This window comes from Montipora foliosa, chromosome 3 (genome assembly GCF_036669935.1).
Source record: "Montipora foliosa isolate CH-2021 chromosome 3, ASM3666993v2, whole genome shotgun sequence".
Lineage (NCBI taxonomy): Eukaryota > Metazoa > Cnidaria > Anthozoa > Scleractinia > Acroporidae > Montipora > Montipora foliosa.
In genome coordinates, this window is record NC_090871.1 from 19,070,564 (window position 1) to 19,082,120 (window position 11,557).

At 40.2% G+C, this 11,557-nt stretch overlaps 2 protein-coding genes across 2 annotated transcripts in view; one reads left to right on the forward strand and one right to left on the reverse strand.

Annotated features, from left to right (window-relative positions):
* Window positions 1–2,361: 2,361 nt before the first annotated feature.
* LOC137994570 (acetyl-CoA acetyltransferase, mitochondrial-like) lies at window positions 2,362–6,146 on the reverse strand. Its single transcript, XM_068840159.1, has 4 exons — window positions 6,092–6,146; window positions 5,841–5,930; window positions 4,629–4,696; window positions 2,362–3,375 (listed from the first exon to the last, which is right to left on the reverse strand). The coding sequence occupies exons 2-4, from the start codon at window positions 5,889–5,891 to the stop codon at window positions 3,255–3,257; spliced, it is 240 nt and encodes a 79-aa protein (XP_068696260.1). The 5' UTR covers window positions 5,892–5,930; window positions 6,092–6,146; the 3' UTR covers window positions 2,362–3,254.
* A 1,165-nt stretch (window positions 6,147–7,311) lies between these two features.
* LOC137995359 (glutamic acid-rich protein-like) overlaps window positions 7,312–11,557 on the forward strand; it is an 8,862-nt gene continuing 4,616 nt past the window's right edge. The window contains exons 1-3 of the mRNA XM_068840922.1: window positions 7,312–7,346; window positions 9,487–10,219; window positions 11,272–11,557. The exon at window positions 11,272–11,557 is cut by the window's right edge and continues 237 nt beyond it. Coding sequence (XP_068697023.1) covers window positions 7,312–7,346; window positions 9,487–10,219; window positions 11,272–11,557 — 1,054 coding nt within the window. The remainder of the gene's footprint in view (window positions 7,347–9,486; window positions 10,220–11,271) is intronic.

Below are 11,557 nucleotides of genomic sequence, written 5' to 3' on the forward strand. Positions count from 1 at the left end.
CTGCCAACCACGGAACAAAAGAAGTCATTGTTTCAATAACCAGTTAGGCTCTGGTTGGCGTATTAATAACAATGGGTGACGCCACGAGGAAGATCGCTATAACAATGAACCATTCATTTTCTGCTTTGACTTTAAAACCGTTCGTACCCGTCCCGTTACAGGACAGTTCGCCAGTGTTGTACAAGATGAACAAGACGGAATAATCGCGATTTACTTGGGATAGCGCTAAGTTTTGACATGACGTTTCTGTTGCTGTAGCCGTCCTCAATTCTTAAACTCCCTAAAAACAACAAACAATATAGAACAAGAGATATTTATTTACCACAAGATGACGCGCTCGTGCTTTTCGCTTATTCTGCTGCTTGTGTCGCTTGTGAAAAATAGCCCTTACCCTTAAACAAGTGGAATGGAACAAGCCATAGTTATTGCATGGAAATGGTTATATGAAACTCGGCAAGTCTTTCTGTTTCATCTTTTTGTCTGTATTTTTTGGCCTTGGCGGTGCACGAAATACACCTTTTTCCGAGAAGATAACCAATCTTTCAATTAAATTATGCGCAAGTAGAGCGAGTTTAAATGGAGTGTCGTAAAACCAAAACCAAAGTAATTACTTTGGCCAATCAAAAAAGACGGACACATTCCGTTAAACCAATCAAAACTCGAAGTAATTACACGTAGCCAACACAAAGCGCGGGAAAACGTGCACGCGTGAGCCACGATTGGTTTTGGTTTCACTTCTGATTGGTTGAAAAAATGGCGCGAGATCTTTGAAGCAATCACTGAGTGAAGTAATCATAAACCAAAGTAATTATCTAATTACTTTCGACACTCAATTGAAAACCGCTCTAATCTGCGAACCCGTGCGAAGCAAAAACCAAAGATTTTGCACTGTCAGGGTCAATTCAACATCGATTGCGACAACATTGTTCTCGCTTTTGAAGGTTTTAAGGTTTCGGTTGTTTACCATTTACAAGCAGAAACCGGTTGGTACTAGGTTTGTCCAAATGGTAAGCAAAAACTACCGAATGGGAAATTTAGTTGGGATCGGCGTGTACCATTTACAAAATTCGTTCAAGGTTACCGAGAGAGTCTGGAGGGAGGCAAAATCATGGGAGTATGCAAATGGTAAACACGTTTTCCGTTTGGAAATTCCGTTTGGGAATTTTGGACTACCTTTCAGGAAATCCTGTTTTCTCCGGAAATTTTCCGTTTGGGAAGAGCAAAATAGTCTTACCATTTACATTCCAACCGAAATTTCCGGAATTTTGTGGCAAACGGTAAACAACCTTTATAACCAGTCCCACGATTAACTATGAACAAGCTTGTGTATTATAAGGCCACTCTGGAAAATACTCTAATACTCTTTGTTTATCCGCCCAAATTTTGCATAAGCATTGTTTTTGTTTTCTCTTGGGGCCATTGCAAGTCCCAAGAGAAACTGGAAACAATCCTTATGCAAAATTTGGGGGGACAAACAAAGAGTATTATGGTATTTTTCGAAGTGGCCTAATAGCGAAAGTGTGAATTCCTTGCTTTTCGGATCATGAGAACGCTGTAAGGAAAAAGAACTGGTGGAAGTGATCACGTGAAGCATGCGAAGTAAACCCTTGAAACCTCGTCTGAGAAGCAGTAGTTAACGGAAAAGTGCCACTTCGTTGTGCTTTTTGCAGAGACGACAGTAACTAATTGTTCCTCGTATAATAACTTTGGTGATCAGTGAAATTGGTTGCACTTGGTGGTTATTACGCAATACTCACCAAAGCGGTTTTTTCAAAATGGCCGCAAGCCATTTTGTCGAGGTGACCGATGAAATTGTTTTAAAGAAAATGAATAATTTTTAAATAATCACCCAAGAAATTATACAAAAACAATTATTGGCGAATAATTGTTAAATCTGCTGCTTTGAAAGTTTTACCTAAATGATTGTAAATATCACTGAAGAAAATTTTATCACGGGAAGTGTTGAGATGTCACGTTTTGTTGCTGGTCTTGCATTACTGTTAAAGCAGTCAAAATTAATCGCCGTCTTTGATCAGCCCACGAAGCTACGTTCACGAAGAAGAATATTTTAAGGACGGTGCCTACTATTGTTATTGCACATACGTTCCACGCATCTCGAGATACTACGATTTCCTATGGGTAGTGCTTATTAACAGAGGTTTTGCACGGAATCCATGTTGCATGGCAGGAACAATGAAAATGTTTTGCATTAGAAAGAACATTTATTCCCATAGGAAAAAGAATCTATTGTTCCTGCCATGCAACATGGCTGCCGTGCAAAACCTCCATACAGGGATATTTTTGCGCGGTTCAAAACTATGCGGAGAAAGTAGAACTTAGCAAGTGTTCTTGGTATCAATAACACTTGTTTAGGCCTGCTTTTTCCGCATATTCAGTAAACCGCGCAAAAATACGTTTGAATTAGTAGGCACCGTCCTTAACGATACCGATAGCTCCTTTTGTTCGTCCATCAGCAATTGTACATTGCAGCATTGTTATCATCTCTTGAGATTGGTTTCAAACCACTTGTACGTAGATGTAAAAAACTTAAGTGAAAGATCTTGGGTTTTAGTAAAACCCGATTGAACTTCTCACCAGGTATTTAAAAAGCAAACTGTATTTTTATTTCAACATTCGTTCAAAGCATTGGTGTTTATCGGGCTTTGCAGGCTTCCAGATTCCCGCCACTTTCTATTGCGTCCAGGCCCCATTGTTCGAAGGGTGGATAGCGCTATCCACTGAATAAATCACTGCCCATTGGATAACTCAATTGGTTTCGCTAGTGTTTATCCGCTGTATAGTGATTTATCCGGTGGATAGCGTTATCCACTTTTTGAACAACTGAGGCGAGAAATGCAAGTTTTTAGATGTTCGTCCAACTTTAATATCCAACACGAAAGGTCTCTTCCTCCTGAAGTCCAGGCATTTGCTAGCTATTTCCGACGATTTCAAGGTTAAATGTTAGGATAAGCGTTATTTTCAGGCGAAGGTAAATGCAGCCCTTTATCATCACTTGAGGCGCACAGTTTAGGGGATACTTTATGACGTCAATAGTCCCTTCTCGAATTTTAGAATTACAGTTGAGTACAACACCAATGGAATCTCCACGTTTTTCTCTCCATAGTTCAGCGCCCAGCTAAATTAACTAACCAGCAGGTGACCCATACAGCATATCGTAATCATGTGAAGTTACCGCTTAACTTTCACTAATTACACTGCTCAACCATGCAGTAAATTAACACGTGATTTTGACGTCATAGTCTCTTGATGACCATAGCTGACGCTCCTCCGCCGCCATTGCAGATGCCGGCCAGTCCCAGTTTTCCCTCGGCAAGGTTGTGCGTTAAGTGAGCAATAAGCCGTGCGCCAGACATCCTTCAAAACAAAACGAGAAGAGTTTGATTAGTGTGAGGGATTACAACATGCGCGATATATAAGGCCAACTTAGAGTGCTGTATTCTACAGTTACGGTTGGCTAATTTAAAAAGCGGTTTTCGTTGCTCGAGTTAAAGGTTTATAGAGATACAGGCAACGTTTACACGAACGCGGACCGCGTCAAAATCAATGCGGTTTTGGGGGTGTTTACACGGAACCGTTTTGGGAGTGTGTAGGTCATGCCAATCTGTTGTAGTTCGCAGGCACTCATTACACACGAATGCAATGCAAATTTCGCGCTAAAATAGTAACCGTATTCAAACCGCTGTGGTTTCGTGGTTTACACGACAGATGAAACCTTATCGTTTTCAAAACGATGCGGTTACAAATAAAACCGCGTCGTGTAAACGCTGCCATAGTATCTTACGGTTCCTTGTTTTTTCCAGTTCAATTCACAGATGAACTGAAGAAAAAAAAACGCGCTTCTATCTTACAATAGACCTTATTCACGATGGCCGCCATGTTGGATTTGCTCTTATCATGCAAATTAGCTACACACTTCTGAGGGGGCAAACAACGCAAGTTCGAGAGGTAATAACGAACATGTTAGCCACACAGATGATTTGTTTCACGTTCATTGAATGTTTATCATCTAAGTAGTAAAATAGAATGATTACACAAGTTACTTCGATGTTTTTTTCAGCGAAAAATGAGCAGATAACAAAGTAAAAGTCAAAATGTCAAAGGTAATCAAAAGATATAAAATTATTATAAAAGGCACTTAATTCTGAATTCTAAAGTGTACTTTGAGCAATGTTATTTCAATATTTCGACGAGCCGATTTTCCGCAATTTTTGCCTTTTTCCCAATGTTTGCCCCCCAGCATAACACATGGCTAGTTTGCATGACAATTTGAAAACCAACATGGCGGCTACCGTGAATAAGGCCAATTGAGAGCTTAAGCACGCGGCGATTCGGCAACCGGAAGTGAGATGTTTTCTTATTTAACCTGTATTGACACTACCTTATTTATATTGTCAATAATTATTTTAAGTACTTCCGGATTACGCTCTTGGCTCAAAAACGTCGCGTGCTTAAGCTCCTAATGAAGCCCAGCGAGGAATGAAAAACAGTTTTGTGGGTTTGGGCGATCCAAGCGTCATGTAGATTTTATCGCGCGTCTTATCCAGGTCAGTTGGGTGCTGTGTAGCTTGTAGTTTCATGTTATTCACGTTTAATAAAAACTTACTGACCCGATAGGATGGCCGATGGACACAGCGCCCCCGTGGATATTTACTCTCTCAGGATCCAATTCCATTAGCTGTGAAGAGTTAAAAAAATTTCTTGTTAAAAGGTGACACTTTGCTTTCTTGGACCGAGTTCCTCCCAGATGGCTGTTAAAGTTCTCGATATTTATCTTCTTTTTGATGTCTGAAATGACTGATGTTTTCTTATCCTCGAAGATACTTTGTGTCGGTTTAACCAAGGCAGTTGGCAAAATTAACGCGCACCAGCGAGATGTCCGAATAATACCCCCTCCAAAATTCGTGTGCATAAACACAACTCTATACACTAGGGATACTATCAGTTACTTTTGTTTCTTAGCTTTTCTTAATCCGAATTTGCCATGTTTCTTTTTTTCTCGTCAAATCCCAGGGAGACGATACGAGCTTGCTACCTGTCGATAAATTTGTCGCGCATTGCGAAAAGTTTAATAATAAATACGAAACAGTCAACACTCAGAAAGGGGCAGAGCACCAAGCAGATGAAGAAATGTACTGACGGCACCAACAGGGCTCTGTAGTACTGGCGATAAGAAAGGCACCAAAACTGTCCTTGGTTCGTATTACAACGATAGACAATGTTGGCTTGTTCCTTGAACAAGTACATTTAACGAATACAACGGAGGACTAGCGAATAACATAACATGCTATTTCTGACAGTTGTAGCCTGCGAAATTGGCAGAAATGGATATTTGCCGGCACGGACCAGAGGACTGGGTCCGGTTGTCTGGTGGGGATTATAAGTAATTTGTCGTACAAATAGTGATCCGTTAGGAATTTGAATCAGTCTAGGTTCAGCTTTCTTCGCCTACTTTTTGGTTAAAATTTTCCCTTAGCCTCCATAGGGTAGTGGCACTTGCATAGGGTTTGGAGAATACGTTCCCTCATTCCCGAAGGGTTTTGGGTTTTCGTATCCGGCAGGTGCCCAGTGTACTTTTCCTTTAACAAGTTTTTAGGAGGTCAGAACCATTAAGTATGCTAACGTATTGTTATGCTGGAGCGGAGTTTGTATGCATATGGTACGCAAAATAAACCGGCTTGTGGCGCTTGCTGTCCTACATGCCCATGTATCTACACAGTTGTGTTGTGATTGAGTTAGTCGTGTTGTGTCTGATTGGATAGTGGAGTCAAAGTAGTCACTCTCAGTTAAGCCGTATTTGCAACTTAACCAACTTAACATACCTTTATATTTGCCAAAACTACAGCACTGAAAGCCTCGTTTATTTCCCACATGTCAATATCCTCCTTTTTCAGACCAGTCTGTTGCAACACCTGAGGTAACCAACGTACATGTAATTAACGCCGCCAATTTGGGCGAGATGTAATTAACTGTAAGCTCAAACCGACCAGCCTGAGCTCTTAGAGTGCTACTATGATGAAAAAATCACTTCCCTTTTTTCGTCAGATTTTGAAAGTGTTTGCTTAACACCTGCCTGGCAAATTCTTGATGTTACCAAAGCATTCCCTCGTATTCCATTAAGTTATATTTGTATCATTACTTTCTATAACTTTAACCAATCCGACGACCTTTGTAGTCTACAGAGCTGTTTATTTGTATGACCTGTTTGTTTTTACGAAAACAGAAGTCAAATGCTGCTAGAGTTTTTTCATTCTCTTGCGGATTAACCTGGAAGTTTTAGATTCTTAATTTAGCGAAAGCACAGCCAAAGCTCGTGTTATTTTAGGGAATTCCACGCAGACGCTAGAATTAAATGGCGTAGGACTGTTGCGTTTTCTATACGGAAATTTTAAGAATCATTTTTTGAATTCTTTTACTTCAGGATTCAAATTGTTCTTGAATATCTTGCCAAGATATCGTGATTTTGTTTGCCGACATTTAATAATTCCGTTCATATCTCTATTGTTTATAATGTGGCTTTGCGGTTTTGAAGTACGGTCAAACTTTGAATTCTTGTACTTGAAGAGTTATGCTGAATTGCTTCGTTAACGATATTACTATTGCCTCTGGCAAAATTCGTGTTAAAGCGATCGTTTTATTAAGTTGGAAATCGTTTAAGAATGGATTAGCTTAAATTTAAGTACTGCATAAGGTTCCTACGTTTGTCAGCGTACTTCACGGAATTCATTTAGTGAACATGATGTCAACTAAAAATGATTTCTGCATTGTGCGGATCTTTTACCGTTATATTGGACACTAGGAGGAAAGTTATGAATAAACAAATTGGGGAGCATTTATGGACAATACTCTTAAAAGCATCTGGTCCTTTGATTTCCTGAACCCGTTTTGCATATTGATTTTTTATAGTCTTTCTCCGGAATTGTCTGAACAAAATCATGTGGGATTCTCTCTTGATCTTCTAAACCTTTTCAGTCAACGTGAAATCGCTCGTTCCCAGTTGCCTTGATAGTTTGATTGGCAGAGCTCTGCACCGGTATTGGAGAGGTCAGGGCCTGTTCAAATCCCGTTCAAGGCTTTCTTATCGCCAAGTTACTGTTACTATTTAAGTCACATTTAAACCTGCAATGAAAATATGAACATGCTTCTTTCGGCAATTAAAATATACGTTTTTCTGCTCAAAACATATTCGGGAAGCAGTCCAAGGAGGTCGTTGAAACGTGTACATTTATAACAAAAATGAATACAATAAATAAATGAACTAATCATTAAAACTAATTTAAAAATTGTAACTCCATGTATCAGACACATTATGGTTTATATTTTAGAAGGTTAGCTATCCAGTCAATTGAGAATATATATCGCAACCTCACAGGTGTAGTGAACAGGACACTCGCCTCTCACCAATGTGGACAAGATTCCGCATCTGAGTTGTTGCCCTATGAAGCTTGGGCTGGTTCTTGTTACTTTTTCACAAAACCAAAATGTAGCTTATCATTGCCTGAGGGGGGCCGTATGGGAGAATACACTAAGGTATAATACTGTGCCGTGTTCTTCCTTAAATAAAATGTTCTTTCTTTCTTTCTATCTATCTATCTTTCTTTCTTTCTTTCTTTCTTTTTTTCTTTCGTTCTTTCTGTCTTTCTTGGAAGTGTACCAAAAATGTAAAGCGCACGTGCGGGGCATGTTGTATTGTGTGGCGTCCTCTCGTGATCAGCGTTCGTGTTTTTTTCTTCACCGAAACAGATGAAGACCTTTGCATGAGAGCTCAGTTCCTGTGGATTACTGTTGCGCAGTAGGAATAAACCGATTATTTGGTCTTATAAAGAGTACACATTGCGATGGTTAAGCGTTTATATCTATGGTTTTGTTCTTTAATTCTAACGCGCAGAAAAACAGCATTCTGTGAACGGATTGTGCGATAAAAATAAAATGCAATGAGAAGAGCGCAATAGGGAAGCTATCTGTTTACAAACATTGCTTTTGTTAGTCAAATGGGGCAACCACAGGAACAAAAGACCCTTTGTTTTGACAGCCAATGGGACTCTGGTTGGCACATTTATGACAATATGTGACGTCAACGATATTTTCCCTATATGTGAATGCGCCTTATTTGATAGCGCGCCAAGTAGTTTTTTTTTTTTAAGTTTTGTCCAAGGTCGGAATTGTGAAATGAAAAACGTTGCGTTCAATGAAAACTAAAATTTGCTAAGTGCCTTTTGTTCCATGCTGAAGTGATGATGTGAAGTCACTTGACACTTATTACGAAGAGCACTTGTTGTCACTTTAACGTGGGTAGACTGGAAACTGTTTCTCAAGAATATTGGGGATTTAATATTTAACCTCATTGCATCGTATGGCTTGATAACTTTTGGATTCTAGGGAGAATTTCCGACAATCCACTGTATTTTTTTTTATATGTGCGTTAACCTGGATTGGCAATGACCAGTGTCGCTAATTGCTTCGTTGACTGATCTCCATATTCAAGTCTTTCTACTGTATTATTTTTAGAATTACCCCCTGGGGTCAAATTGATAATAACAAGGAATTCATTAAGTGTGGTCAAAGTATTGTTTCAAGCTTCTCACCCTTTTTTAAAATCGCTGAATCACCAACACCATTCCGCGGGCGTTTGTTACTGAACTTTCGCCGTTGGACTGCAAGCCTATATGTGAGGGTGGTGCTTACTAGTACAAACCATTGCCGCATTCACTAAAGGTTTAGTCAAAAATTAATGTCTCCAAATTTATGCAATGTCACTCAGTATTGATACCGAATAAATTTTGGTGAGGTGAGAGTCATAAGCAAAGTTAACTGAGAAGCTGAAAGCCCTTTCGCTGCCACATTTTTTTCTCTCCCCCTCCCTCTTTTGCTAACGAGTATTTTCCAACTTAAGGCGGCTCACGTGGTCTCAGATCTTCCTATCTCCAGGGACCCGTTTCTCGAAAGTCCCGAAAACTTTTCGGGCCCGGAAAGCGATTTGTGAATCTGCCAAACGCTTGTTCAGGAAAGCCGATCTTTTAAGATATTTTCAAGGTAACAAAAACCAAACTAAATGTGAAGTTTGACGACTTAAATCCCCTCCGTTCATTGAGATACAGAGGGAGTTGTGACACCCGAAAATGGCCCGTAAAGTTTCGGGACTTTCGAGAAACGGGCCCCGGGTCAGAATCCATCGCTTCAAGTGAAATCTGAAGTTTGTTTAGTTGGTTATGCAACGGACTATCACGCGAGAGGTCGCGGGTTCGAGCCCCGTCCGAATCAATCTTATGGGGCTCAGAATAACTGAGGAGAAAGTGCTGCCTTTGTCACTTCATCTGCTAATGGTTAGCTTTAAAGCCTTGTGGATATATATGGACCATAAACAGAAGGCCTCGCCTGACAACCCTTCTCCGTGGACTCGACGACCCTCACAGTGTTCGCGTAGGTTTCAACAGTAACAATTTTGCGATTGGTCTTATTTCTCCACAGTGCTCAAAGCCGAGATGACCTGGCAATCAGCTTTACACCCAAGAAAACCAAAAAGGATAAAGGTTTATTTAACTTATTTAGAAGTACTAGCGATCAGGACTTGACCGCCGAAATGAAAAACGGAACTTTATTGGGCAAGAAGCATAAGGACAAATTGCCCCCTTCCAAGGAGTTGATGGGGAATGGTTTTCACCACAGCGTACCTGTGGAGGGGGTAATGGAAAAAGGAGAAACGGAAGAAACGAAAGAGAAAAGAAAGGAGAGAGGTGAAAAGGGAGAGGACAAGGCTGGAAAGAAAGAGAAGATAAGTAAGAAAGATCGAGAGGAGGATAAAGAGAGAAAAGAAAAGAGGGGAAAACGGAAAGAGAAAGAAAAGGAAAAGGACAGGAAACTCAAGCGACGGGATGAAATGGAGGGAAGTGAAGCTGATTGTAGTATTTGTCAGGAAAGATTAAGAAAATCTAGGGAAAAATCTCACAAAGAGTCGAGACATAGAGACAAAGAACATAGGTCAAAACACGAACATAAACGGTCAAGAGATTATGAGGAGGAAGATGTAAAGGACAGAGGACATAAATATTTGGATAAAAACGACGATGAGAAAGAATATAGGAAAAAGAAACACCACCATGAAAGAGAGAAGGAAAGAGAAAAATCAAGAAAAGAAAAACGTCATCATCATGAACGTCATCATCACAAACGGAGAACTGAAGACTATTGCCCTGGAAACGAGGTAAGAGAAATATAATTTCTTAGTTAGTAATTGTTACTCAGTCAGAACCCTCCAAAACACCTGTCTCCTACTTAGAATGAACCTACAGCCAAGTGAAACCATTTGAGTTACTTTATTTTCCTCTAAGAAAATAACAGTTCTATTGATCTCTCTTCCTCTTGAACAATGTTGGGTCTCTGTGGCCAATCACTTGTGAAAACTGTTGTGCAAGATATGGTCTTCAATATCGTTTAGGGGAAAGTGGGGGTGGGGGGTGCAGGGAACCCAAGGCTGTAGTGGTGGGTGGGAATTTGACATCTCTTGGAAGTAACTGACCAATGGCGTGTCCCCAGACGTCTTATCCAGGGATTGAAGTTTCATGAATTTCAAGCAGACATCTATGCACGATAATCCAGTCGATGTACCTTGGATCAAACGGGTGATCTCAGCGATTGGTATGATTTGGGAGCTGAGCAGGGCTGGCGCAGTGGTGAAAGCACTCGCCTCCCACCAATGTGGCCCGGGATCGATTCCCGGACTCGATGCCATATGTGGGTTGAGTTTGTGGGTTCTCTACTCCGCTCCCGAAGGTTTTCGCTGGGTACTCCGATTTTCCCCTCTCTTCAAAAACCAACATTTGATTTGATTTGTTGAAATTTCAGTTGATTTGTAGTGTCCCCAATTAGTAGAGTAGGCGTGCTTGGCAAAATAACCTCGAGACTTAAATGAAGTAATTATTATTATTTATTATTATTATTATTATTATTATTATTATTATTATTATTATTTGAGATGAAGAATATGAAAACTTGAGCCACGTAGAGTACTTTTGAATTGTTTCGTACCATAGTACGACTGCGAATATCCCGGTGTTCACTGGTAGAGCATCCGAACCAGACAGATGTGAGACACAATCACATAATATATGTTCATGTTGCAGATGATTTAGCCAGGTCTTGAATTGCCATCTTTTTCTTTTATTTAATTCTCATGATGTTGCAGCCCTAAAGAAAGTATTTAATGTTAATTATATGACTCTAAGCGCGAAAATGTTCGCTGTATTTTCTTGTTAGGTGGACTGTGGACCCTTTCCATGTAACGAGGCTAATTGCATGACGTGTAAAGAGTCATTAAATCGTTTTGAAGCTTGGCAAGAACGTTGCACAATGGAGATTGAATCCACGCGGCGTAGGCTAGAACACAGGCTGCACCGATTGGAAAAGAAACTGGAAGAGCAGCAATCAGAGGAGAAACAGATCAAAGACAGAGAATATGACCGTGTGCTGGGACGCGTCACTGATGAATGTCGAGAAGTTAGCAAAAGTGTAAGAGACTCTAGCGGTGATGTTAAGGAAGAAA